Genomic DNA, 27,318 nt, shown 5'->3' with positions numbered 1-27,318 from the left:
GTAAAAAGAGAGTATGTCCTCCTTCAGTTCTAAGGTTTTTGTGTATCGGGACATAATGAAAAAAAATCATCTGGTCCTCACCAGGTTCTAACAACATTTAAACACAACCTCAGGTGAACAGCAACATTATAGATTACCCTGTATTGTTATTTATTTGACAAAAAACAAGCCAAAATACTAAATGCACCCCACAATTCAGCAGTAAAATCACATTTAGCAGCAATAACGTGAATTAACTGTTTTCTGTATGACTGTATCATGGCTGTATGACTCTTCTTTTCAATGTTGCTTCAGTTCGTTGAGACTTGCAAGCAATCATTCGTACACAGCTCTTCATACAAGTTTTACCACAGCATATCAATCAGATAAGTTCTGGACTCTAACTGGGCCATTGCAAAACATTGATTCTTGTCTTTTCTTCCTGGCGACCGTTCTAAACAAACCATTCTTGTTCAGTCTTTTTTGTCAGCCTTTTTCTAGTTCTGCAGTCATTAACTCTAACATTTAACATGGTAACTGTTGCATGTAGAGTCTGAGATGGAAGCGTTTTTTGTAGTTTCTCTGGCCTTGGGTTGAATTTGCAAGGATGTTCACGCTTAGAAAGCTTGATTATGTGAACAATCCATCTCACTGTAGCATGATGGACTTTGAAGTGTTTAAAATGGCTTTATAATCTTTCCCAGCTTCAGGCCTCCAAAGTGCCCAAAGTTTACTATGCATGGTCACACTTGCTAATGGTCACTTAGTCAACTGCACTTAATCATCAGCATCTGTCTGCATCATCCTGCTTCTGTAAGGAAGCACTGTGTCATGACATGTAAAACTTTAGAATTAAAAGAGGGTGCACTTGCTTTTTTACCATGACTGCATGTGGTATATGGGAGTTTTTATCTTGAATGAGAAGCGGTTGGGCATCTATGTAAAAAACACTCAAACTGAGAAATAGGTAAAAAAGTATCCAGGTTTTGAACCGGTGGTTAACAAGCTGCTCTTTTCAGTAATTGTTAATGGTTCTTCACTACACTTTATATATATATCTTTGTCCTTAGAGGAAGGAACTATACGGTGTATTTGCTTTCCAGAGTCCCAGGCAGGTTAATCCAGTCATACTTGCAGTTTTGGTCCTCTAAACTATTATAAACATCTTGCACTATGACAATGCCTCAAACTAATAGCCTGATATTACTAAACAGTCATTGGTGGAAGTAAAAATAACACAACCTTTTAAAAAATGCTTAAGTATGATCAAGTATCAGCAGCAAAAATACTTAAATAAGAAAAGCAGAAAAAGTAAATAAACTGCCAGCGTACGTCTTCCTTTTTATGTGACAATGAATAAAAAGATTTTTGCCTGCATACAAAAACTTACTTTACTTAGCAAACACTATTTGCCACTGGTCTACAGCAAACCTGTTTTCTCCTGCAATAAATCAATTTGATCTTAGCTTTATCAGTGATAAACTGGATTTTCTAAAACAAATAAACTTACTAATCTACCTTAATATAGTTTAGCTATGTTTCATACATTATCATATTTAAACCTGTAATTAAATAATAATAATAACTAGCTAGCAATGTTGCCTGGTTCCCTGGCTGGGGCCTTTCTGTGTTGTAGTTTGTATGCTATTGCTGCAAACTGGCTTCCTCCCACAGTCCATAAGTTTATTGGTGAGTCTAAATTGTGCTTTACGTGTAAAGTGCTTTAAAGTGGTTTAACTGTATACATATTTAGCCTTAAAAGCTTGAAAAAAGAAGGAATCTGGAGTTTTAAAAAAGTGCACCTCTCATCCAAGAGGTTTTTTCGTGTCAAAAGGTTAGTGGGTCCCAGGTTGCAGTGGAGGTTCCCTTTGAAGGTTGTCCTGAGGGTTGCTGACCCATTGTTATTTATGTGATTTATCACATGATCCATGAGGTGTAAAAAAAAAAGGCATGTGTCGTTGCCATCACTGTGAGAATCAGTGCGAGACGTTACCAACCCCATTATTTTGGTTACTTACAGAAAAAACTACAGATAAAGGTTTCGTGCCACTGACAGTAGACTATGAGTAAAGTGAACAGAAGATGTAACATCATTTTTCTTAGCCTGTTTTACTGTTTTGTTAATGAAGGCCATGTATTAAGAATAACTTATTTGCTCTTAAACAGATCATTTGGATGGTTGTTTTTTATAGGTCAGCCCTCTTGAAATCAGATTGGGGCTGTATATGGCCTATGAACCGACAACAAATCATTCAGAATTAGATTTTATTATTAGTTTAAAGCTTTATTTAACTTAATTACATTTTTTTCAGTCTACTTTAGATTAGTTTGTTTTCAGATTAGATTCACATTAGATGCTTGTTTCTATGTAGCTTTTATTACTTGAAAAATGTCTATTTTAGTTTAGATGTTATTTATCTTCTTCGGTATTATGATGTTTGTGTGGTATTTGTCACCAGCAAGATATAAGAAGTTCAGAGCAGGCATTACAACAAAAACACAATTCATGTTAACTTAGTTTGAACAAAAAAAAAAATTAACAAATCGGAACACAGTGACACAGACTAAAATTAAGGGCAATTCCTGTTTATTTTAATTTACATGAAGACATTTGCGAGAGTATATGCATGTATGGTGATGTGCTCCCTGAGGGTGTTTTATTAAAACTAAACAAATCCTGAATAAATGTCCATGCCCATATTTGTAACCACCTATTCCAGCGTGATTGTGGTATTTTAAAATGCTGTATCATCAGCTTGAAACAGACTGACTTCCTCAGAGCGCCTTGCTTATCATTGATAACCACTGGTTATCAACAAAGAAGATAACTTAAAATTCCTGGGTAATCATTCATGTGTGGATTCAAGTACCAGAAACTGATACATAATCTGTTTTAATATTACTGTTTAATATTTGTATTTTCAATGTTGGCAAGAGTATTTATTTTTGGATGAAATACGACTGAAAAAGTCAACTTCCCTTTTCGATGGCTCTTAGTGTAACATCATGCATATTCAACCATGAATAAGTCGACTTGACTACATTTCTTTTTTATATTAAAAAGAAATGTCATTGTGGTGTCTAAAAATTATTCAGCCGGAAACGCACCGGCTTCGTCAAAACGTTACTGTTGAAAAATTAAAAAATTAAAATGACCTGATATTGTAAATAATTTATTATGTATTATTTATTTCGAGTTTAGTCAATTATTTAATGATGTATTTATTTATTTCAGTTTGACACTCTTGCTGAAAGTTTTTTTTACAGCGCCTCCTCAGCACCTTCACTTGAATAAAACGATCTCTTCCGGTCCGGTGACTAACGTCACGTGACGGGTAGTCGCCGAGTCGAGCTCAGCTGACAGGCTCCAGGGAAGTTAGCTTTCAGCTTGTGATGCGGTAAAGCAATCCAACTAAGAGCTGACATTTAAAAAAATGGAGCGGTACGGGTCGGACGTGGAGGTCGACGAGCAGAGGACTCCGCTGATTCGCCGGGGACGCGAAGAAGAAGTCCAGAAAGGTGAAAGAAACAAACAAAGCATTCAGCTAACAATGCGGGCGCTTCGGTCGTTTTGTGCAGCATATGTTTGTAAGAAGCCGCGCTGATTAACTGGGAAGAGGCAGGAAAGACACATACTAACAACCTGAACAGCACAATTTTATCGCTGAAGTGGCCGGTATGTCTGACTGTAGTGTAAACCTTAAATTTAGAGTCGTCACTAACACAGCTGTCATTATAGAAGGGTTGATTTACTGAATTCACCAGCTGAGTGTGCATTTTTAGGTGTTCATAGTATTTTGCCATCTAAGACCTTTAAGTTGGTCATCCACACCTGTGTGTAAACGCACTTTATCTTTTAATGAGCATCGGTCACAAGGTTAGGGACGTCTGCCCTGGAATCGTATCATGAGACATGTCTCTGATATATGAGTCATGTCATACCTGCATACCCACAATCAGCTCGAAGGAAAAACGGGTTTTAATTTAATCCAGTGGTTCAGCTCTGAGAAACTGTGCATGCAGTGAACTCACAGTCCTGACAGAACTGACAGGGCAAGTTTAGGTTTGCCAAATGTAAACAGGATTTACTGAAATAAGCTCTGTATCATTTTGGATAGGTTCAATCGGCTGGATAAAGAAGACCCATTTTAACAGTGACAGTGGTGTGTACTATCAGTCGTGTCAGGAGGTAGTTGTACTGTATGCAAAATAAATAGACTGATTAAATGGTGAAGTGTAGTTATGAAAATAAGGTTGTGCTACAAGTTTGAGAGCTTTAACGTTGTTGTTAGGTTTGACTTGTCATTTACTCATTTTAAGGTTGATGGTTTAATCCCGGCTGCTACATTCTTTCAGCCAAAGCAACCTTGGGGAACCTACTGAATCCAGAGTAGCTTAGTTATGAAAATAAGACTTAGAATTTTGAGATTTGATGGTATTATTAGAGTTGACTTACAGATGGGGCTGAGACAGGATACCAATGCAGAAATGTATCATGATGCATTATCAACATGCTAATGCTAGAAATTGATATTATTTATTTAAAATAAACTAATTAAAATCATTACTTAAAGGATAACCAAATTCAATTATAATAATACAAAAGCACAACATAAAAATATGAAAGTTTTTTGAGATTTGACTTATTAGGATTATGTTGTGTTCCTTTTGTTACACAGATGTTGTGATATTGTAGTATTAATACACAGACCATACGTGCAAACAGATGATTCACACTGCTGTCGTTTCTGTCCCTCAGCTCCAGCATGCGGTTCATCACGCTACGGCCTGGCATTGCTTTCCTCTTATGGCTTCTTTGTAGTCTATTCCTTGAGGGTAAACCTCAGTGTGGCGATGGTGGACATGCTCAACAACACCCACCAATCAAACCCCAACCACAGTGGCACAGTGTGTCCTGGCCATGCCAACCCTGCAGTTCGCAAACACAATCACACGGTGAGCCGAAATTTGACTGCAGCTATTTAATCCCACTTTAAAGTGTGTCCTCCATATGTTTAGTCAATTTTAATAAAGTAACAATGTAGCTTGGGAGTATGTTTGCCACCTAAAATCTTTCTAGGTCCTGAAGTTAGATTTAAATGCAAACCAGTTATATAGACCTGTTGGATTCTCAGTGAAAGTCAGTCTTTTGGTGTATAATTTCATGTACATGTAGAGGTAACAGTTTACTGATTTTACTGATAAGATTTTAAAGTTAAGGAGTTACTATTATTTGCAGGCTCCTTATTTTTATTCATGTCTGTCTGTAGGAAAATAACATACATTAGGCAGAATTATGTGAATGGGGAAACGTAGTTGGCATCCTAGACTCAGTACTTTGTAAGTCTTGAATTGACATGATATCAATATCCTAAGCCCTGAAGTCCTAAAGTTTCTAATCTATCCCCTCATAGGCCAGTGTTTACAACTGGGACTCAGAAACACAGGGATGGATCCTGGGCTCTTTTTTCTACGGGTACATCCTGACACAAGTCCCTGGGGGCTACCTGGCTGGCCGCTTTGGACCAAAATGGCTGATGGGCTTTGGGATCCTGGGGACTGTAATTTTTACACTGCTTACCCCTGTGGCTGCTGACCTGGGTGCAGGCTACCTCATTGCTGTCAGAGTGCTGGAGGGGATTGGCGAGGTAGGGGATCAGAATGAAGATGTTGAAAACGGAGCTGAATGCATTTGTGCAGACCTGTTTTATGAACCATAATCACTATCTGTGCTGCAGCCATAAGATTTGCAAATGGCAATAAAATTCATGTGACAGTCCTAAAATGGTTTCCAGGAATAGTTAAGCTAATATTTGGCTATGCTTAAGTGTCATCTGTGCACTTCTCTTACTGTTCCTGTTGTGTTTGTCCTCAGGGTGTTACATTCCCAGCAATGTACACCATGTGGGCAGCCTGGGCCCCACCTCTGGAGAGGAGCCGACTTCTCACCATTTCCTACATTGGTAAGACGGCAGCAAGAGCTAGACTGTCAACATAAAGACAAATTGCACTTTTAGCCTATTTTATGCATTTTTTTAAAACTTCAGTCTTCAGCTAATCACTTGAAACATATTACATTAAGTAAAATATGAACACTAACCTTTATCATGAATATTTAAGCTGCTGGGCTTAGGCTTCGCTTGCAGACCAGCATCTGTCCTTTAACTATTCATGTCCACCTGCCACTTTCTGTTTGTTCTTTCTTCAGTAGTTACACAAACCTACTTCTTTTCTCTTCCCAGGAGCACAGCTGGGGACAGTAATAAGTCTTCCTGTATCTGGTGAAATCATCTTTTACCTGGACTGGACCTATGTCTTCTATATATTTGGTAATACATGTAAATTATTCTATTGACAGTCGAGTTTAGGAAGATTTGTTTTAAAGGAAAAAAAAATCATTCTTAGTCTCACAGTTACTTTGTGCGGTAGTTGCTCTAAGACAGGGGTCGGCAACCTTTAACACCCAAAGAGCCATTTGGACCCGGTTTCTATGGAAAAGAAAACACAGGGAGCTGCAAATACTTTTTGACATCTAAAATGAAGATAACGCTGTGTATATTGTTTTTTTTTACCGTATGCTTTGCATAAACAACTATAGTGTGTTGCTTATGAAATCCGTGAAGTGCTACGGAGAAAATTAAATTTTATTTATGTAATGAACACATTTTTCAACCCTCCCAACCTTTGATCGTGACTCAAGAGTTGGGAGGTCGCCTTGTAATTGGAAGGTTGCCGGTTCGAGCCCTGGCTTGGACAGTTTCGGTCGTTGGGCAAGACACTTCACCCATTGCCTACTGGTGGTGGTCAGAGGGCCCGGTGGCGCCAGTGTCCGGCAGCCTCGCCTCTGTCAGTGCGCCCCAGGGTGGCTGTGGCTACAATGTAGCTTGCCATCACCAGTGTGTGAATGTGTGTGTGAATGGGTGGATGACTGGATGTGTAAAGTGCTTTGGGGTCCTTAGGGACTAGTAAAGTGCTATACAAATACAGGCCATTTTTTTCTTTTATACCATTTAAAAAATAATAACAAAAAAGAAAGTCAACCAGTTGATGGTCTCTTTTAAATGAATTAAAAAGCTGAACTTATCCATTAGCAAACAAAAACAGTGAGCCGTCATCCTTATCTCGCCTTCTGGGCTATCAGAGTGCAGCGTGGCCTTGACCAGAATTTAAAAAATAATTGGAAAAAGCACTATGCTCCTAAAATATTTAAAATAAATATTTTCAAAATATCTGCATAGCGGGGCATGGCCCACAGTGCTGCTGCAGGAGAGGCAGACGTACCTGAGTGTTATCCACAATCATGCTGTTTTTTGTATGTGTCGGGCTGTGAGCTGGAAAGCTACAGCCGGCTGTGTGTGTGAAAAGTGATCAATAAAGATCTGCTGAAGAGCATGTTCATGTAAACATCGTCGGGTCTGCCGTGATGTGTTTACAATCGGACTTCTGCTCCTGAACCTCTGCGCACAGCGTCTGCTGTACGATCGGGGCTGTACGAAGTCACTTTCACCTTTACGGAGGACTGTAAGCTGTTGTCTGTGAGGTGTGAGCGGTGTTTGTTTTTAACATAGTTCATGGTGGAGAATAGCTGCTCACATACGTATGTTGATCCGAAGATCGACACTCCACAAATTAGGCATACTGGTAGGCCACTCTCGTCAGAAGTAAATACAAATGAATCTGCCCAGGCATCATTAAATGTTGTATTTTATTCAGATATTTTTCTTTTCTTACATTTCTCCATACTTGGCCTACCGGGGGCTGAAAGTCTCGGTAAATGCACGTCGTTTCAGCGGGTATACCGGCTTCCACGAGCGTGACGCTTATTTTGAGCGACGAAAAATAATAAAATATAACTTTATTCTGATCTTGAAATACAAAAATAATCTTCCAAGTTAGAACTACAAGTTTTAAAAAAGAACTAACACAAATAAAATCCACTTCAGTTAAATACTTATAATTTATTTTTCCAAACCATGCAGAGCCGCAGGTTGCCGACCCCTGCTCTAAGAGGTGTTTTGTACAAATTTTACCTCAACCTGATTTCATATTTTGTTTATGTGAGTTATTTTTAACAGATTTGTCAGTTTGTTGTTATTATTTAGAATGACATTCTTTGATAATGGTTGGTATTGTGAATCGTCAGTGATCAATTTGCTTAAAAACTCTGTTCAATTCACATTGCAGGTAATTTTTAAAAATCTTGTCTTATGTAAACATGCTACAATGCCTAACACATACTGTCAGTTATCCTTAAAGAGGCTCTTACGTATCAGTCTGGACTCAAATGACTTGTTTGTTGATTAGTCAGCACTTCTTCACAGTGCTGTTTAGCAGCTGTCTCTAGCATCTGTTCCTCTTTGACAGTGGAAACAACAATTTAGAACATGGGAAGAAGAAAATGTATGCATAAATGGAAACAATGCTGAGGTCTGACTTTTTTACTTGGAGCTTTTACTTCTACCAAACATATGTCAGATGTAAAAGTCCCTTAAGGCAAGACAGAGATAATGAGATACTCAGACTTCAGTTCAGTTTCAGGAACAGACAACCAAACCACATTCCACATATTTGCTTACTGGATAAAGGCACTCATATGATGGAGGATTTATGCTGGATGAGTGTAGGTCACCAGTGTTGCTTTGTGGTTTGCTCAGGTGCTGTCGGACTGGTGTGGTTCGTCCTGTGGGCTTTTTTGGTCTTTGACAGCCCGAATACCCATCCACGAATATCAGAGCAGGAGAGACTCTATATCACCTCCTCGCTCAAGAATGAGGTAACCGTAGTAACATGATAACAGGTTGTAAATTTTAGAAAAGAAGCAAATTCTCTTGCATTAAAGAGCAGCTTTAATATACACTTATTGCATTGCTCTTAGTGCTTGCTGCAGCGTGTTTGCAGGCATTTCCGGTCCAGTACAGTTATCTGATTCTAATGTTACATAATATCAGTGTATTTCATCATTTTACTTTCTTATCTGTCCTTGTCAAAATACCTGCCATGAATCTGCATTACTGGCACTGCGATGGTGAGCATGTAGCAGCTGGGAGCCCTAGTATGGCTGGATAGACTGCAGGGCTTTAACCTCCTAGGACCCGAACTCTTCCACAGCATGCATTTTTAATTTGTCTTTGATATTTGGGCATATTGGGGCCCAGTGAATGTAAAAACAATGAATTACCAGATTTTTTTTTTTTTACCCAATTTTTGTTTCTAAGAAAAATAAGAGCCACAAATGAGGATATTCGTTTAAAACAGGGATGTTGAACTCCAGGCCTCGAGGGCCGGTGTCCTGCAGGTTTTAGATCTCACCCTCACCCTGTCAACACACCTGAAACAAACGATTAGTTCATTACCAGGCCTCTGGAGAACTTCAAAACATGTTGAGGAGGTAATTTAGCCATTTAAATCAGCTGTGTTGGATCAAGGACACATCACAAACCTGCAGGACACCGGCCCTCGAGGCCTTGAGTTCGACACCTGTGGTTTAAAATTTTGATAGAACAGTAGCAGTATAATGTCCTTCTAAGTGGATATCAGGCCCTTGCAGAGCCTGATATAGAGTATTTGGGTCTAAATAACCAAAAATGTGATGTCCACATATGTGGACGCCAGGTCCTAGGAGGTTAAAGCTTCATCAGCACAGCAGTGACATTTTTGCGCAGCTTCATCTTTTCTTTAATCTTTGGTGAACATCAAGGTTGTTGTTTCCGATGTGTTTTTAAAGAAATTCTAATGAACTTCTTCTGTTATTTCTTCATCCTACTTCTACATTCGCTTTGGTCCAGCTGTCCACCTCGGCGAGCAACATCCCCTGGCGATCCATAGTGACTTCGATGCCGGTGTTGGCCATTGTTGTGGCTCACTTCTCTTACAACTGGACCTTCTACACCCTCCTCACTCTGCTGCCAACCTACATGAGTGACATCCTGGGATTTAGCATACAGCAGGTGAGAAACCACATTAGTTTAAATCAATACCAGAGTGACTTTAAAGAGGACTTGCTCTCATTTTAAGATGATTTTTATTAAATTTTTTTAAATTCTGGAACTCTAGAGTATGAGTCCTAGTAAAAAATGTATGTGTATTATTTATATGAAGCTCTTATGGAGCCTTTTGATCACAGGGATTGTAAATACATACACTAACCTCTATATCTGATACTTTAGCCATGCTTCATAGGAAAAGTCATAATTGCAATAGTAATTGTTTAACAGAAAATATAGAAAAGCACGATAGATCCCCTTTAAACTTGGGACAAAAGGTTAGTTTGTTTAGAGCTCCAGGGAGATGAACCAGTAAAATAGAAATGACTAACTGCAATACCTTGGTTTATCGTTCTCTTCTGAGAGTACATGAAAAAGTAAAAAATAAAGTCTCCCAGTAATGAAATGATTGTAATTGTCTGTTCCCAACAGAATGGTTTTCTGTCGGCTCTGCCTTACTTGGGATGTGCTTTGGTCGCTGTGTTGAGCGGCCAAATTGCCGACTATCTGCGAGAAACCCGCAAATACCGCACCGTCATTGTCAGGAAGTCCTTCACCGTCATTGGTAATTCATGACAGTCACTGCTGAATCCTCGACTTTTAACTGACTGCAGGCTCTTGACATCAAAAATATTAGCAGTATTGCTACTTCACAGTTGTGTTGTTTGTGTAGGGATGATTGGGCCTGCAGTGTTCCTGGTGGCAGCAGGTTATACAGGCTGTGACTACACCTTGGCTGTGACCTTCCTCACCCTCTCCTCTTCTCTCGGAGGAGTGTCGGCATCTGGCTTCAACATCAACCACCTTGACATTGCTCCTTCGTAAGAATGACACCTCAGAAAACTGTTGGATGCTACTACTACTACTAATAATAATGATAATAATAATGATAATACTTCAGTCATTTTAATTTTGAATCATTTTAATTGTGAAGATGAGAGATTATGGTTATAAATGTGTAAATATTTGTGTAATTCAGTGTATCTTCAGGTTCAGATATTTTTGACATATTGAAGTTTCCCTCTGGCCTTTTGTTATCAAGATAATAATTTTAGGTATCAACATAGACCATGAGATAATGGTCTTTTTATAAATATAATTACATTTCATTATCAGTGTAGCAATATTATGTACTACATAGTGCTTTTATCGGGTTTATTACTCAGGACTTAATGTTTTTATTTGTCTCTTTAGATATGCCGGTATTCTCCTAGGAATCACCAACACCTTTGCCACCATCCCTGGCATGGTGGGACCAGTCATAGCAAGAGGTCTGACTCAGCAGGTAAGAAACACGTTCAGCAACGATGTAACTAACCAGCCCTTTTTTTTTGTTTCAAAAGTAAAGTCTGGAATCTAGATTAAACATACACATAGAGTACACAGTGTCTTTATAGCTGCGAGTAAAGAGGTAATGAATGGTAGCAGTAAACTTTATTGGATTTTAATATGTAGTGTGCTGCTGCTTCATACACAATGAGGACACTCTGGGTGTCCTGACAGATGGTATCCTTACTTTAGCATAATGCTTCATTTCCTCTGTAATTGGTTTAGTAAGTACAGGATTAAGGTGTTTAAGGTTTGGCCAATAGGGGGCACCAATAGTCCTAGAAAGATAACTAAGTATTACGTTAGACCGGAGAAGAGCATACTACATACCTGCATGCTATGTTCAGTCAGTTAATCCAAATGATATTAAATCTATAATCGTATGTAATCATTTTACACCACGCACATGACGATAAAACAGCTTAGTAGTGATATTTAATCAAATAAGGCCTTTTCTGTATGTTAACACTAACTGTGCTAATGGTCCTCTAGAACACCATCGAAGAATGGCAGATTGTTTTCTACATTGCTGCTGCCATCGACGTGTTTGGGGCAATATTCTACGCTGTGTTTGGTAAAGGAACAGTGCAGTCCTGGGCTGTCCACACATCTCTCTATCATGCAGACTGAGGCAAGAGACCCTTTCGGGTTAAATTTTCAGATTTGTCCGGTGGGCAAGTTTCAAACATGAGCTCATTTGGTGGGTAATTTAAGGGAGAGATGTGTTCTAGCTCTATTCATCATGGTCAAATACGTGTGTAATTGCCATGATATCTTGGAAAGATGTTCCTTAATGTGGCTGTGGGTACATGGTCTTGAAACAGATGAGCCCAATGTTGGTGATTTTAAAAAAAAAAAAAAATGTTGTAGCTGTACCTACTCAAATATATTATTTCTCAGAGGAAGAAATCAACATATGCATTCCCAAGAAGTATCAGATGAAGCTTTTATTATGAAGTCAAACAGGCTTGCTGGTTTGTGGGGGGGTAATAAGATGTAGCCAGTTAGTTATGAAGCTACAGGCTGCATAACTAACTATAAAGGTCGGCTAATGTACATCAACTTTGATATTTACAGATAATAATGCATTTTAGATATTAACTCATTATAAATAAGCTATGGAAGAAAATCATTCCACTGTAGGTGGTTTTGTGGATTCAACCTGCTATAGCCAATGGTTCCTTTTTACAGAAGGGACAGTTTTAAATGCCTCAGTAAATCTTTAAGTTTTACATCCAGTACACACCGATGCCCACCAAAAGATTTTTTTTTTAAAAATCTGTTACTTTGTAGCCCATAATGAAGTGCCAGTAGAATTTTTAAATTTTAAAAATCCCAAACGTTTTAAATTCAGCATTATGACTATAGTGTACACTTTGTTTAGGGATGATGCCTTAAAAATGTCTCCAAGCATTTTATCCTTTTTTTCTTAGAGAAATGTACTTTTTTTTTTAATGATTACTTGTAATATGGTGCAGTGTCTTGAGCAAAGTTCCCTCTAAGCTGAGCGCGTGAGCAGTCGCACACTGCTGACATGGTCTCCCCACACAGAAAATCTGTGCTGCGCACAAAAAAAAAATCCAGCCTTAATTTAGAATGAAAGTAAATACGTGTATTTATTTTATTTCGCTGATTTACTGTGCACGGAGACTGTGTCAGCAGTGCACGATTGCTCACGTGCTCAGCTTAGAGGAGCAGTGGTCTTGAGTTTTCAGGTTCACAAGCCAACTCTTATTTGAGATAGCAGGATTTAACGTCACACGGGTTATGATCTCTCCAGTCTTAACACTAAGATACCATACTTTTGGTACCTTATTAATAAAGGGACATGGCTTTGAATTATTCCCCGAATTCTCAGGTATCTTAAATCTTACAAGGATTTAAAAAGGATGTTTGTTTACTTTTAAATTTTGATTAATCTTATCACATGGAGGCATATTTCAAGTTTTAAGTGTCAGTGTGGTGATCGCCTTCTTTCAGTGTCAACGACAGATTTCTTTTTTTCATCACATTTGCATATATTATACATTATGTGCAATTTTCTTTCATACATAATCTCAGTTAAGAGGTAAATCCAAGCTAAGCTGTGAGGTTAACATTTTGTCTTTGAAATTTCCGAATATTTATAATGTGCCTTACTGCTTAAGTTTAAAAGGGATCAGCAATGCAGGCTCATTCTTTTGATTTCTTTTTGTTACTGACTTCATTTATTTCAGTTGTTATTGTGCTTTGTTTGCACAGAGAATAAAGGGACTAAATTGTACTGAGTAAAAATTGTAAAATTCCTCTTTCAAAACATTTGAGAGAAATGTTTTAAATCGCTGTCGTATAAAGACTATGTGTAAATCAGATCTTGTGTTGGGGTATTATTTCTTTATCTCCTAGAACACCTTTCACATTAACTAAGAATAATGTGGTTTTACATACTTAATTTTAAGTAGCTCAAAGTTGCCTAAAAACGAGCCCTATGCAACTTAATCTGCTTTCTCTCCCATCATCTGCCTCCTTCTCAACCTGGCATCTTCCTGTCACACCAACCCTCTGCATGTCTTCCTTCACTGCACTCACAAACCTCCTCTATCCTCTACTTTTTATTGTTGCCTCTTACGTCATTTCCAAAACACAGCCTGAGCTGTCCCTCTGATTATACTAATTTCTAACCCTCGTAGCTGGTAGCATCCTCTCAATCCAATTTCCTAAAAGACTCAAAAAACTTTGAGTTTTCAGCCTTGAGTTGTTTTATTCTAAAGATTAGTAGATTACATTTGGGGACCAGTCATACATTTGTGAGGGTTTAGAGCAGGGAAAATGCCAGTTATACTCATGAGAAAAAACATGGGGGAAAAAATGGCAAACAAATTAGTCAGGTTGGTGCACAGGTTAACCGTTTTGTTTGCTTTTAACCCTCAATTCCTGCACCCATTAAGTCAATTCTCTATAGTCACACAATTGTCCTTAAAAGGTGATACTGCTTAACTAAATATACGTTTGCCTGGAAGTGAAAACATGGAAATATCATTTAACGCCTCTGTTTAACTGCTATTTTTTTTAATGCCACTGTACTTTAACGTAATTGGCAGAGACGTTAAGCACATAACGTCTTTTAATCCAACTAGAGAGCGTCTGGAAAGGTGAGCCCTTCACCTGCTGCTTACTGCAAACCTTTAAGAGCAGAGCTGTCACTCATTCCTGATATCTCAAAGTCAACTAATGATAGCAAAGCAACAATAACGACAACTGCCTTGTTTATGTATACTATGCTAATTATTAATGAATGCAAAGTCTTGAATTTTAAATGCCCATTTTCCTTCCCTTGAAAAGCCACGATTAAGTTATGCGTCGGGAATTGCCGATCATTGAAGCTTTCTGCAGACATTAAAGAGCATATTAACTCGCCGGTGTGTCCGACAATGGATGCTGATATTTGTGCCCTATAATAAACTCGTTTACGGTAACTCGTGGTTGTGATGCTGTGCAACGGCGAGTGCGCGCAATTACGCAACACCCCCGCCTGTCCTGCGAGCTATAACCGGATCAGCGTCTCCCCTCAGCCTATCCGCGCCTGCAGCCAACCTGACACCGGCCAGCTCTCAGGTACGACGCAGTACACGATATAATGCATGAAGTGGACGTATTTTATTTTATCGATTTATTTTTTTTGATGCCAGCAGTAAATTATCTGGGCCTGTTTTTATTTTTAGCGGTTCTGTTGGGGATACTGTGATGCAGGACAGGCGGCTGGTAGTTAATGCGCATCCAGGCTTCAGTAAGCGGGCAGATAACAGAACATGGCGGAGGGTTGACATTTCCGTTAATTCCTTCAGACATTAGATTTACTGCAATACTTTAGATTTTTCTGAAGCTCCGCCCTCTGTTTCTATAGGTTTATTTTTTTAATCATCTTTTAGAAGTGAAAGCGCACTGCGGCAGCCGCTGTGACGTTATCTGTGAAGGATGAGTTAAACGCGCGCATGTAGATGACTGTCCTTGCCCTAAGTTCACCTGAGCAAGATCATGTGGGGATACATATTACAGTTGGATTAAGCTACTTGACGTTCAGCCCGCTGCAGAGTGCATTCAGACTAAATATGTCACACGGGTTTGGTTAAACCAAACTTCGCAGTGCACGTGTGAAGCCTAATGTTCAGGGTCATCACCCCGTCACCCCCACAGAGTCTTTAACAGTACCTGTTTCCCTTTGCGTGAACCTGTGCACAGTGCACTGCAGTGTCTGAGTAATGGCTGCTACACTGTTAGTAGACTAGACCTGACAAAATGGTGGATTCTGGCTGGGAGGGAAGCTGTCCTGAGTCTGTGGCTGTGAAAAAGAGGATGGTGCTGTGAAATATCATCTGAGCTACCTGGATGTGTTGGTGCACATCAGAGTGGTGAGAACAGGAGAAGCATGTGGATGTGAAAGAGGAGAGCAGGGGTGTGGATGGATGGAGGGATAGAGAGTAGGAAGGGGAGGAGTGTTGTGTGTTCTGTGCAGTTCACTGATACCCTCCCTAGTCCTCTGAGTCTTCTGAGATGCTAAAGAAAACACGTACTGACAATCAAGAGCCTTCTTCTTAGCAAATCTGAGCCCGAGTTACTTTCACTTTCCTCCTTTGAGCAGTATTTTAATGTAATTACAAATTCTTCCTGCACCAGCTGAGATTCCCACTCCAGTATTTTTCCACAGAGCCAATACCTTGAATTTCTGCCAGCATAATGTTGAACCCTATGGTGTTTAATTACACAAACAAGTCTGGGCTATTTTCCACCATCAAATAATATGTTATTCACTCACAACAAGCCCATTTTACTATATGTCACTCACAACAGCTAGTTCATGAATACATTGCTTCCTGACTGTAACTTAACCCTGGCGTTAGCAGACAGACTGCCTCGTGACTTCTGCCAGCTCCGGTCATCATGGGAAAGGAGAAACTCCACATCAACATCGTGGTAATTGGCCACGTGGACTCTGGCAAGTCCACCACCACAGGCCACCTTATCTACAAGTGCGGAGGCATTGACAAGAGAACCATCGAGAAGTTTGAAAAGGAAGCTGCTGAGGTAAGGAGACGGGAGAGGAAGACGACCTCTTTAACTGCCCGCCGCTCTTCACATATTAAGGCAGAAGCCATGCGGATCAAATAGAAATTGACACAATAGAAGCTGTTTGAGTTTTATATAATTTAGAAGGGATTAAATTGTTTGCAAAAAAGTCTTGAAGGTTAGTGTTGCTTGTGTCCCAGATGGGGAAAGGATCATTCAAGTACGCCTGGGTGCTGGACAAGCTGAAAGCTGAAAGGGAGCGTGGCATTACCATCGACATCTCACTGTGGAAGTTTGAAACTAGCAAATACTACGTGACTATCATCGATGCCCCGGGCCACAGGGACTTCATCAAGAACATGATCACCGGGACCTCTCAGGTGTGTAACATGAGGATGCTAGGCCACTATGAAGTATATTAGCTTCTGTATTGCATGTTTTAAGGTGCTTTTGCAAGCTTGTGTACACAAGAGTGCATCACTTGCTATTACATTGAAGTATTTCAGTTGCCATTAGTGACTATCGTAGGTGTTGAATTTGGTATAGAAATTATTACAGTACATTACAGTATTAGCATCCAATAGTGGTAGTATTTCAAAGTTACTGAGGAATCCTACTAAAGCTGCATCCACTGCATTTTTAGGCAGACTGTGCTGTGCTGATTGTGGCAGCTGGCGTGGGAGAGTTCGAAGCAGGTATTTCCAAGAATGGACAGACTCGTGAGCACGCCCTCCTGGCCTACACTCTCGGAGTGAAGCAGCTCATTGTGGGAATCAACAAGATGGACTCTACGGAGCCAAACTACAGCCAGAAACGTTACGAGGAGATCGTGAAGGAAGTGAGCACCTACATCAAGAAGATTGGATACAATCCTGACACGGTTGCCTTTGTACCCATTTCAGGCTGGAACGGAGACAACATGCTTGAGCCCAGCCCTAATGTAAGTACTAAAACAAAGCATAGTTATGCAAAAGCCAGGATGTGGCCCATCATTTGAATATTCATTTGTTTGACTGATGCCGTGGATAGAAAGCTGTAGCTCAATACAGCTGTTGGACAAACTCAAACATGATCTGTCAAAGAATCTAAAGCGAACTTTTTCTCTAATTTCCCTTTCAGCAGCTATAGATATAAATAAGAGGTATTTTTCTTCAACATGAATCATAGTGGTGGGAGCTAGGGAAAAAATAAAATGCAACTTTCTGCTAGTTAAATTAACTTCTTCATAAGATCAAGATGTGTCATTCATTCATTTAAAAAGTGACAAAAAATGTCCCGGAGGTTAAGAAACCAATAAAATTTTCTGTTATTATTTTAATTTAGAATTGAAATTATTACTATATAAAATTGTGTATTATTATTTTTTCCTTCTTTCCTCTAGATGACATGGTTTAAGGGATGGAAAATAAATAGGAAGGAAGGTAATGCGTCAGGAACCACACTACTGGAGGCTCTGGATGCCATCCAGCCCCCCACCCGTCCAACAGACAAACCTCTACGTCTTCCCCTGCAGGATGTCTACAAGATAGGAGGCAAGTGGTGTACGAATAACATATGGATAAACTTTTAAGATACTTTGGGAATAAAGGATAGTTGTGACATTTCAAAACATGGAAAACCAGATACCTTTTTCAGTAGAGAACTGAAACACTTTGATTTTCATTTTAATATGCTTTGCTCTGACCTCTTTTGCAGGAATTGGAACAGTCCCCGTAGGTCGTGTGGAAACGGGATTACTGAAGCCTGGAATGGTGGTGACATTTGCCCCTGTCAATGTGACTACCGAGGTCAAGTCTGTAGAAATGCACCATGAGGCACTGAGCGAAGCCCTACCCGGCGACAACGTTGGCTTTAACGTCAAGAACGTATCTGTCAAGGATATTCGCCGTGGCAATGTTGCTGGTGACAGCAAGAATGATCCACCACAGGAAGCTGCCAACTTTACTGCTCAGGTAGATACAAGATTTGGATGTAAAAAATCCAATTATAGTAGAACGAGCACATGACTTAACAAATTCATCTCCATCTAATGTCAGAACTATTTATATTCTCAGTCCTCAAGGCAGATAAGAATGTGTTCAAATAAGACGACAGCAGAAAAACTAGAAATAAAAAAAACAAAGCATTTTTTGTGGTTATTAATAAGGCACTGATGTTGTCCCTTTGCTTTGCAGGTGATCATCCTCAACCACCCAGGCCAGATCAGCGCAGGTTATGCTCCCGTGCTGGACTGTCACACTGCTCACATTGCCTGCAAGTTTGCAGAGCTCAAAGAAAAGATTGATCGCCGCTCGGGCAAGAAGCTGGAGGACAACCCTAAATCCCTAAAATCTGGAGATGCTGCAATTGTAGATATGATCCCTGGCAAACCAATGTGTGTCGAGAGCTTCTCTGAGTACCCACCCCTTGGTGAGTTCAAGTACTTCCTAGAGTTTCAAGAGCTTCCCTCATCAAAAGGCATTGTGGCTCCACTTTGAAGTCATGCGATATTTTATGATGAACTCAAACGTCTTTTATTCTTCTTCACTTTGCAGGTCGTTTTGCGGTGCGTGACATGCGTCAGACTGTGGCTGTCGGCGTGATTAAAGGTGTGGAGAAAAAGGTCTCCACTACTGGTAAAGTCACCAAGTCTGCCCAGAAGGCCCAGAGGAACAAATGAATGTTGTGCTACTCTGCCGACCCCAAGGTCTCCCAAGGCAGGACATCAGTCATCCAACTTCATCCTAGAATTGGCTACTTCAACTTAATAATTAAAGACTGGTTAATCATCACAATGCATCGCAAAAGCATTCGAAGGAAAGAAAAACACTTAGATCTTTAGTCCTTGAGGCAGCACTCCTGGTTCTATTTCAGTGGTTAGATTACCATTAAGTACAGTGTAACATCAACATGTTTCAAATAAGTGCACTGTTGATTCGCGTCATGGAAACACCATTCTGTGCTATTTAGACATCTAATAATTAGAGATACTGCAACCTATCACCTCTCTAGTTCAATGGAGTGTAGGTTCTGAACTCTTTACATGATATTATATGTTGTCCTGCTTTTAGTGTTTGTTTGCAACTATATGGCGCTCTCTAGGAGCAAGGAGTCATAACTATGTCCTTCTGTGTAGTGGAGTAGTAGAGAATTTGTTCTGTTTAAGCTTTAAAAAGAACTTAAAACAAAAAAAGGTCAAAAATTGTCCTCCCAGGACTCTAGTCCACATGTGGACTCTTAAAGCACTTTGATTGGCATTTTGCTAATTTTGCACTTGCACTTGTAGTTTAAATTGGCATAAGCTATAGCACCTTATTGTAAGATGGCATGAGCCTCTTTGTAACATTAAACATATTTCAACCAAAATGTGCTGCCTTTAGCAGTTTTTCCCATCTTCTGTGTAAAGCTGTGAGAGCAACAGTTGTGTTGAAGTTTAAGATTTTTAAAATATGACACATAATATCTGCAATACACATTTCTATCCACAAGATGTAGCTACTGATATAGAAATAAAAGAGAAACTAATAAGAATTTCAAACAAAGATCAAGTTTATAAAATTGGAGGCACAGTCAGCAGCTTAGAAGGCTATAGCCTCACCCTATGGCCAATAGCAATCATCCAGGAAGTAATAAGCCCAGCTCTCACCGACTGATTGTGCTATTACACAATACACACAGCATAGCGTACGTGAGGACTACATGCAATAGGACCTGCAGAAAAGCTTTCACTCACAGTTTACATCCGGTGAGTTATAATACGCCAAAGGCTGAATCAACATAAGGGCAGGGTGTGGCAAAGTAAAGGGGTGTGTTCTCATACAATAAAAGGACACACTAAGGATTAATCTTGGCAGACAAGTTTCATTCATCATTACACTGTCATGGCTGGGAGAGGGAAACCGCGCAAGCTAAACAGTCTCGACGCTGAGTGCACTAAAGTAAGTTCTCTGGATTTAACAGAAGGCAAGCAGAGTGAAAACAAAACGAAACAGAAACCAAAGAAAGCAGAGCAGAAAAATCCAAACAATGCTGAAGAAAAGTTTCCTCCTGACAGTACCAGAGGAGAATCTCAACACCACAGAGTGGAGAGAACTTGTGCTACCAGGACCAAGTCGACAGAACAATTTCCACTGGAGAAACTGAAGACAAAGGAAATTCCAAAAGCCACAAGAACAAAAAGATGTTCTGACAGGACAAAATCACAAGGATTTGAAGAGGAAGTAAAGCCAGAGACTCCAGAGGGTACCAGAAAAACAAACCCACGTGTTAGGAAGGCCAAACCATCAGAAATGACTGAGATACAGCTAAAAGATCCTACAGAGGATTCTATGGACAGTGTCAAAGCAAAAGCCTGTGGCACCAAGCCAAAGTTAAGAGAACAACGTAATGCAAAGATGCAAAATGAGCAATATTTTGAGAAGATACCAAAGGCAGAGCAACAGATTCCAAAGAATACAAGAGAGGCTTCAGAACAGACCACAAAAACCAAAATATGTGCTGGCAAAGCCAAATCACCACCAGCAAAAGCCCGTGGCGCCAAGCCAAAAGTAGAAGTACAATCTGCTGTGCAGGATACAAAGGTTGCACCAGGAAAATCTCAGGACTTAAAAAGGAAAGACATGACCGAAGAAAAAGCTTCAACAGATTATATCCTTAAGGAAACTCTGAAAAAAATGAAAATTAAGAAGATTGACAAATCAAAGGCAGCAGAAGTCATAAATACGATAATACGAAATATAATCAATCATTTAAAACAAAATACATTAAGCTTTAATGATGTACAAGAACCCCTAAAAACAGGAAGCTACTATGAAAATCTAAAGGTAAGGTTTTACACTCTGAGTTCCCGCAATTAACTCAGGACAGGATTTGTGGTCCAATCTGATGTATGACTTGTATGTTGCACAGATTTGTAATCCTGATGAATTTGACGTCATGCTGCCCATCTTGGTTGATCGGGTGAAACTTGAACGATTTGGACATGATGGCGCATTTTACAGTGTGGAATTAAAACGTGGCCAGAAGAATCTGGAAAGATTTCTAGAAAATGGCATTTTATCTGCTACCAAGATGCTCAATGAGTTCAGGGAAGAAGTGAAGAAATGTGTCAAGAATTTTACTGGTGAGTATCAAAGTTCAAGTTAGTTTTAGTGAAATTTCAATTTTACAGTAAAAAAGGGCCTGAGGAAGAATTCAATTTGACAAGACCTTTAATTTAACATGCTTATTTATCAATGCCTTCTATACTGTAATGTATTAATATACAGCATCCAGTACCATAGAATGTCTGGAGTTAGGTTTTGTTTGTTCTTTCAGAATGGAGGGTGGACAAGAAGAAAAAAGGCTGTCCAGCAGTGACCCTGACCACATATGCACAATCAGTCCCAATTTCGCTGGATGTTGTTCTCTGCCTTATGGTTAAATCAAGCTGGCCGCCTTTCACAACCGAAGGCCTTAAAATAGAGTGCTGGCTCGGGCATAAAGTTAAGCAAGATTACAAGCGAGAGCCATATTATCTGGTCCCAAAATATGAGGGCAAGGGTACAGTGGAAAATGATGGTGTCCTTAATAAAGGTAAGTTTAACCTCTCTCAATTAGTGAATAAAAAAAACAACAAAAAAAACCTAATCATAATGTGATTGTGAGCCACTGAACGAAATAGATAAAGTTTTTGTTAACTGCAGTAGAAGTGAGAAAGGACACAGTATTATAAGACAACTGAATCCTGGTTAGAGTGTTTGTGGCTGACATTGTTGTCAGTGTTGTGCCAAAAAGTCATTTTGAATGTTTCTGTGCGTTTTCATGTGTATTACCGTTGCTTACATTGGTAAATAAAATGTAGTCAACAGGATTTATGAAAGGGTTATATCTAATGGAAAACCAGATACCTTTTTCTAGGGTCTAGGGTTTCAGAGGGTTTGGCAGTCATAATGTAGCTATGGTGTAGGTTTCCCACTGAAGCAGAAATCCCCTTTAACACTTGACCAATGTTACTACAGTTCAAAATGTGCAATTTTCATGATGGTATAAAAAGCTTAAAATTTCCCTGTTCTCTTCTGTCATGTCTAACATACAGATGTTTGGAGAGTTTCATTCTCTCACATTGAGAAGGCCATCCTGAAAAATCATGGATCAAAGAAGACTTGCTGTGAACAAAGTGGAGAAAACTGCTGCAGGTTAGAACAACATGCTTATTACCAAATTATTGCTTTCTGGTAGAAAATGAACACAATGGCAAAAAAAATAATTCATCCAACCATTTGGTTTGTTGGTGTTTGGTACATGAGTCCATTAATCGGATAACTACGTGTGTTATTAATGAGCAATAATAGACATTTAAAAGCGAAAACAGGTCTTTCAAAATGAACTGCTAATTAGTTTCCATTTTAGAAATTGCAATGTTTTGAAATCTGTTAAAAAAAAAAAAACCAACAGAAAGAACAAAACCCTGTCATTGTATTTATGCACCATATTAAATTAAATGTTTTAAAGAAAGCATTTTCTTAAATGCAAAAATATATAAATACTTTCAAGTACGAGTTTTATCTCCTTGACGAGGTAGATTTGTTGTGCGTTCATGTTTCTGAATTTTTGTGCATCTGCGTGTGCCTGTGTGTTTTAAGTGTGAGAGGTCAAGCAAAGAGTGAGTTTGTATCTGTAGGCCTTTAAAGGAGAATGTGGGGGCTGCAATCAAGAAAAGCGAGAATATCAGCATTCCATAGTTGATGGAAAGTTTGATGCATACTTTCTGTGTTGCTGAAAACAAACGTTATAATGGTGCAGGTGTTACTTAATAGCAGTGTTGGGAAGGTTACTTTTAAAATATATTCCATTACAGATTACAGAATACATGCCCCAAAATGTATTCTGTAACGTATTCCGTTACGTTACTCAATGAGAGTAACGTATTCTGAATACTTTGGATTACTTAATATATTATCATGCTGTTTACAACTACATGAATGTACTATTGCTGTGATTTATTACTGTTACTGAAGGTCCGCGGCTCCGAACCGTAGTAAAGGGACCTCTGGCTAATACGGTGGGTTCTGTGTCGGGCTCGTAGCCGAAAACTAGCTTTACTTTGTTGTCTGGGTCAACTTTGCTAGCAGAGACAGAGAGAGGCGTTGAAAGGCTGCTCCAACGGAACTTATTGTTTTTGGAGGAAAACACGAACACGGTGTACAGTCGAGTCTTAATAGCTTACTTACAACTGGGCTCGTCAGGCTCTCTTCTTGGCTGCAGTGGTTATTATTATATTTACATGCTTCCAGCTCCCGTTTTTGCTTGATGACAGCTCGTACTTTTCCTTTTTCTCCCTCCCTCGCTCACAGACACATAACGGGTATGGCAGTCCATTCTCCCTGCAGCACGGACTACACTGCCCATGATGCTACATTCTTTAGAGCTATGCCTGTAGCATTCTGTCTATTAGCTTAGCACAACAACAAAAAGGCCTCTCTCACCCAGGAAACACGCAGAGAGAGAGCGGCACCCTGTAACCATGGCAACCGTAACCGTGCCACCTGGAACAACAGAACGTAGCTGTCAAACAAAACCCAAACAGTCCTGACCCGCCACAATATGAAACAGGGGAGTACCGCCGTGTAATCCATTTATTTCAACAAAGTAACTGTATTCTAAATACCACCTTTTAAACGGTAACTGTAACGGAATACAGTTACTCATATTTTGTATTTTAAATACGTAACGGCGGTACATGTATTCCGTTACTCCCCAACACTGCTTAATAGTAATAACAATTCAGTGTCCAGAGTTTTATTGGCCCCTGTACATTTTTATTGGCTTGTGAAAAAACGTTTGTTTATACTCTCAAATATTAATGCAATTTAATTAACACATCACTTTATATCATTTCACCTTCAATCTGATAAATGTTGCGAAAGCCCTGAAATGAATCTGGTCTAGTAAACCTCGTGTCCCCCCTTTGCTTGCTGCAGGTATCGGTTTCATGTACGGCTGTCGTCAGCCTTCATTAAGCTGTATAATTTAAACATGATATCAGGCTAAGTTAACAGTTTGTCTGCATGTTTTAATACAACTTCTGGAGGCTTACTGCAGATTCATGTTAAACTTTGCCAGCGTCATCATCATTGCAGCTTTTTGTGTTATCGATGCTTTTGTTGAAAACTGGGGGCCTCATAGGTTTAGTGTCGGCAGACTCTGTAGTCGTTCGCTGCTCCTAAATACGTTTCTATTACAGGTTTGCTTTTTGTCACAAATGCAGCTGACATGCCTGCATTTCCATGGTGATAAGGGTGCGCAGAGTCATGTGTTAAACAAAGCATCGAAGCAAAGATTTTGTTTTATTATTCAATTACTGGATGAATCATTGCAGCTCTATATTAAACACAAACACACCCCTATATCTCCATCTCTAGACACTTATATCCATCCATTTCTATGCACATATACCTATCTCTCAACTCAAGAAAGTAAGCAGGCTGAAGAAAATGTTTGATATGTTTAAGGATTTCTTACCTAATGTCATGTTTAATTATCCAAGGTCCCTCTCTGTATCTTTCTCCTTGCACACAGAAAGTCCTGTCTGAAACTCCTAAAGCACCTGCTACATCTGCTGAAGGAAAGGAACTCTTCATTTGACAAGTTTTGCTCTTATCATGCCAAAACTACACTCTTACATGCCTGTTGCTTGCGAACTGATGACAACAAGTGGAGAGTCTCAGACCTGAGCGACTGTTTCCAGGTGCTCCTGCAGGACTTTGAAGGTTACTTGGAAAATGGTCAACTATGCAACTTTTTCATTCCAAGTCAGAACCTGTTCTCTGGTATTAAAGTTTGCAAAGGTCTGTCCGATGCTATCAGGGAGGAACGTCTGAACGGCTTTCCTATTTTTAGGGAACAACTTAAAAATGGAAATTAATTAATGCACATCTGGACTTGTGATTTTTGTAAGTCCTATAGTGTCTTGATGCATGCGCAATCAAATGCTACATCCAAATAAACAGAATCAACTTTTTGGGAAGTCCCATTGTGTTTACAATGCCTCAAATAAGCACAGGCAATCCAGCAACTATGCAAATACAATTTGTTTTACCAATTTCATTGCTTTAGTTTTAGTTATCTTATTTCCCCTTATCATATCTGTACAGTTGAAACTTTAATTTGCAGCTGTGAGTTTTGATGCGATTTTGTTGTGTTCTAGTTTGCAACCTATTTGTAAGAAATGTGAATCGTAAAATTGAGATTTAGGAGAACAATAACACAAGTACTAATATCCTTTTCTTATTACATGTTTCTTTATTATATTCTGACTGAATCCTTAAATGTATCGCTTTATATGGTCAATGAAAAGGTGATGTCATTTGCTGATTAATAGCTGACATATTAAAAACACATTACATTTGTAAGCTTTGTTAACTGACTTTTACTTTATTGTGAAGCCAGACGATACCTCTTATTTGTAAAAATATATACCTTAGAATGGCATCTTAACTGGGGCTGAGATAGTCAGCATCCATACACACCACAGCATCTCATGCAGCAGCCAACACAATCTGCAAAGCAAAGCAGAATTCAGCATATACCGTATTTCCCGGACTACAAAGCGCACCTGAATATTAGCCGCACAAGCTAAAATCAGGGGAAAATCCTGTTTTGTACATACATTAGCCGCACCTGACTAAAAGCCGCAGGTGTTTCAATGTTGACCTATATGTAAGAGAATATGCACAAAGGGAATTGTCAGGAAAGAGATGGCTGTTTGGAGACACACCCCTTTTATTAATATTTTGAAAAACAGGTTATGGGTACATATTTTAGGTATTAGGCACAAGTAGCGGTAATTACAAGTACCAAACATGTACTGTGCTTCATAAATGAGTAACAAATGTAGTACATAACAATAACCTACAGCACACCAGAAAAATAGATTCGGACTACCTTAGGCTCAGGTGCAGTGACACGGCTTTAACAAGAAGAAAAGTCAGTCATTCACCACCATCTTCCTGCGCACTAAAACCACCAAAGTCCTCTTCTCCAGTGTCGGATACGAACAGGCTCAGGATGGCTACGTCACCCACTCTCAGCTTCTTTCCTTCGTTGTCACTTTCAAAACCAAACAAATCCTCGTTGTCAGTGTCAGAGTCGAACACGGGGTCCAGCCCTTCGAAATCCGTTGGTGATCATGGATGTTTCCACACTTTTCCACGCTGTCAGATTCCACCGGTGGAGTTGAGCATAACTTGCTTTTTGCAAGTTTATCGCCGCTCATCATCCACGCCCCCCGCTGAACGCGTAGCGCTACTTTGAAGTTTGTTTTTCGCGCTACTTGTACGGCACTATGTTGCCTGGCGGATGGACATGTGACCAACATACCACTCTTGAACCCCGATACTGTGTATCTGATCACATGCCCTTCCGCCAGGCAACGTAGTGCCGTACAACAGCGGAACAAACAAAACAAATCGTCTTACGATATGACAAAAATCATGGACAATCCATAGAAAAGCCGCACCTGACTAAAAGCCGCAGGGTTCAAAGCTTGTGCAAAAAGTAGCGGCTTATAGCCTGACAATTACGGTACTTGTTTCCACTCATTGCAGATGAGGCAAAGTCCCCATCATCTCAGCTGTTTTTTCACACTGACTGAAGGTGTGTGAACAGGAAACCCAAGTCTGCTCACAGGGTAGAAAAAAACGTAGTGATTGAGGACAATAAACGCACAATTTTTCAGCTTGCTAACAACAAGTGCTGACAGGCTCAGTTTTTGCACTTCTATTTTAGATTTAGCCATCAGACTCGCATAACATAGCTGACTCATTAAGTTTTGAAATACACATTTTTATAGGAATGAACAGCAGTGTTTGTGCTTAGGTTTTCTTATAAATCAGATCTCCAAGTAAACCGATGCCGTCAGCAGACTAAACATCTTGAGCAAGTGATGCAGACAAGCTGTTGAGCTTAACGCAAACCATTACTTCCTGTTTGACAATATATTTTTTTCCAAAAGACCTGACTTTTC

The 27,318-nt window shown here is 39.5% G+C and overlaps 3 protein-coding genes across 4 annotated transcripts; all 3 read left to right on the top strand.

Annotated features, from left to right (window-relative positions):
* Window positions 1-3,318: 3,318 nt before the first annotated feature.
* slc17a5 (solute carrier family 17 member 5) lies at window positions 3,319-13,636 on the top strand. Its single transcript, XM_006783558.3, has 11 exons — window positions 3,319-3,498; window positions 4,739-4,935; window positions 5,394-5,627; window positions 5,855-5,942; window positions 6,222-6,308; window positions 8,634-8,752; window positions 9,765-9,926; window positions 10,395-10,527; window positions 10,636-10,783; window positions 11,157-11,247; window positions 11,784-13,636. The coding sequence occupies exons 1-11, from the start codon at window positions 3,414-3,416 to the stop codon at window positions 11,919-11,921; spliced, it is 1,482 nt and encodes a 493-aa protein (XP_006783621.1). The 5' UTR covers window positions 3,319-3,413; the 3' UTR covers window positions 11,922-13,636.
* A 1,140-nt stretch (window positions 13,637-14,776) lies between these two features.
* On the top strand, window positions 14,777-19,679 carry eef1a1a (eukaryotic translation elongation factor 1 alpha 1a). Of its 2 annotated transcripts, none has more exons than XM_006783556.2 (8): window positions 14,777-14,885; window positions 16,172-16,352; window positions 16,535-16,714; window positions 16,978-17,274; window positions 17,716-17,866; window positions 18,030-18,286; window positions 18,509-18,743; window positions 18,869-19,679. In XM_006783556.2, the coding sequence occupies exons 2-8, from the start codon at window positions 16,209-16,211 to the stop codon at window positions 18,991-18,993; spliced, it is 1,389 nt and encodes a 462-aa protein (XP_006783619.1). In that variant the 5' UTR covers window positions 14,777-14,885; window positions 16,172-16,208; the 3' UTR covers window positions 18,994-19,679. The 2 variants fall into 2 exon arrangements, with proteins under 2 accessions (XP_006783619.1, XP_006783620.1); XM_006783557.2 differs by having other exon boundaries at window positions 14,783-14,885; window positions 16,169-16,352.
* Window positions 19,680-20,181: 502 nt separating this feature from the next.
* Window positions 20,182-25,686, top strand: cgasa (cyclic GMP-AMP synthase a). The gene is made up of 5 exons (XM_006783555.3): window positions 20,182-21,136; window positions 21,222-21,435; window positions 21,630-21,887; window positions 22,390-22,489; window positions 24,873-25,686. The coding sequence occupies exons 1-5, from the start codon at window positions 20,195-20,197 to the stop codon at window positions 25,216-25,218; spliced, it is 1,860 nt and encodes a 619-aa protein (XP_006783618.3). The 5' UTR covers window positions 20,182-20,194; the 3' UTR covers window positions 25,219-25,686.
* The last annotated feature ends 1,632 nt before the right edge of the window (window positions 25,687-27,318 follow it).

Source organism: Neolamprologus brichardi, chromosome 13, assembly GCF_056152115.1.
Source record: "Neolamprologus brichardi isolate AB-2024 chromosome 13, ASM5615211v1, whole genome shotgun sequence".
Classification (NCBI taxonomy): domain Eukaryota; kingdom Metazoa; phylum Chordata; class Actinopteri; order Cichliformes; family Cichlidae; genus Neolamprologus; species Neolamprologus brichardi.
This window is presented reverse-complemented; position numbering and strand designations above follow the sequence as displayed.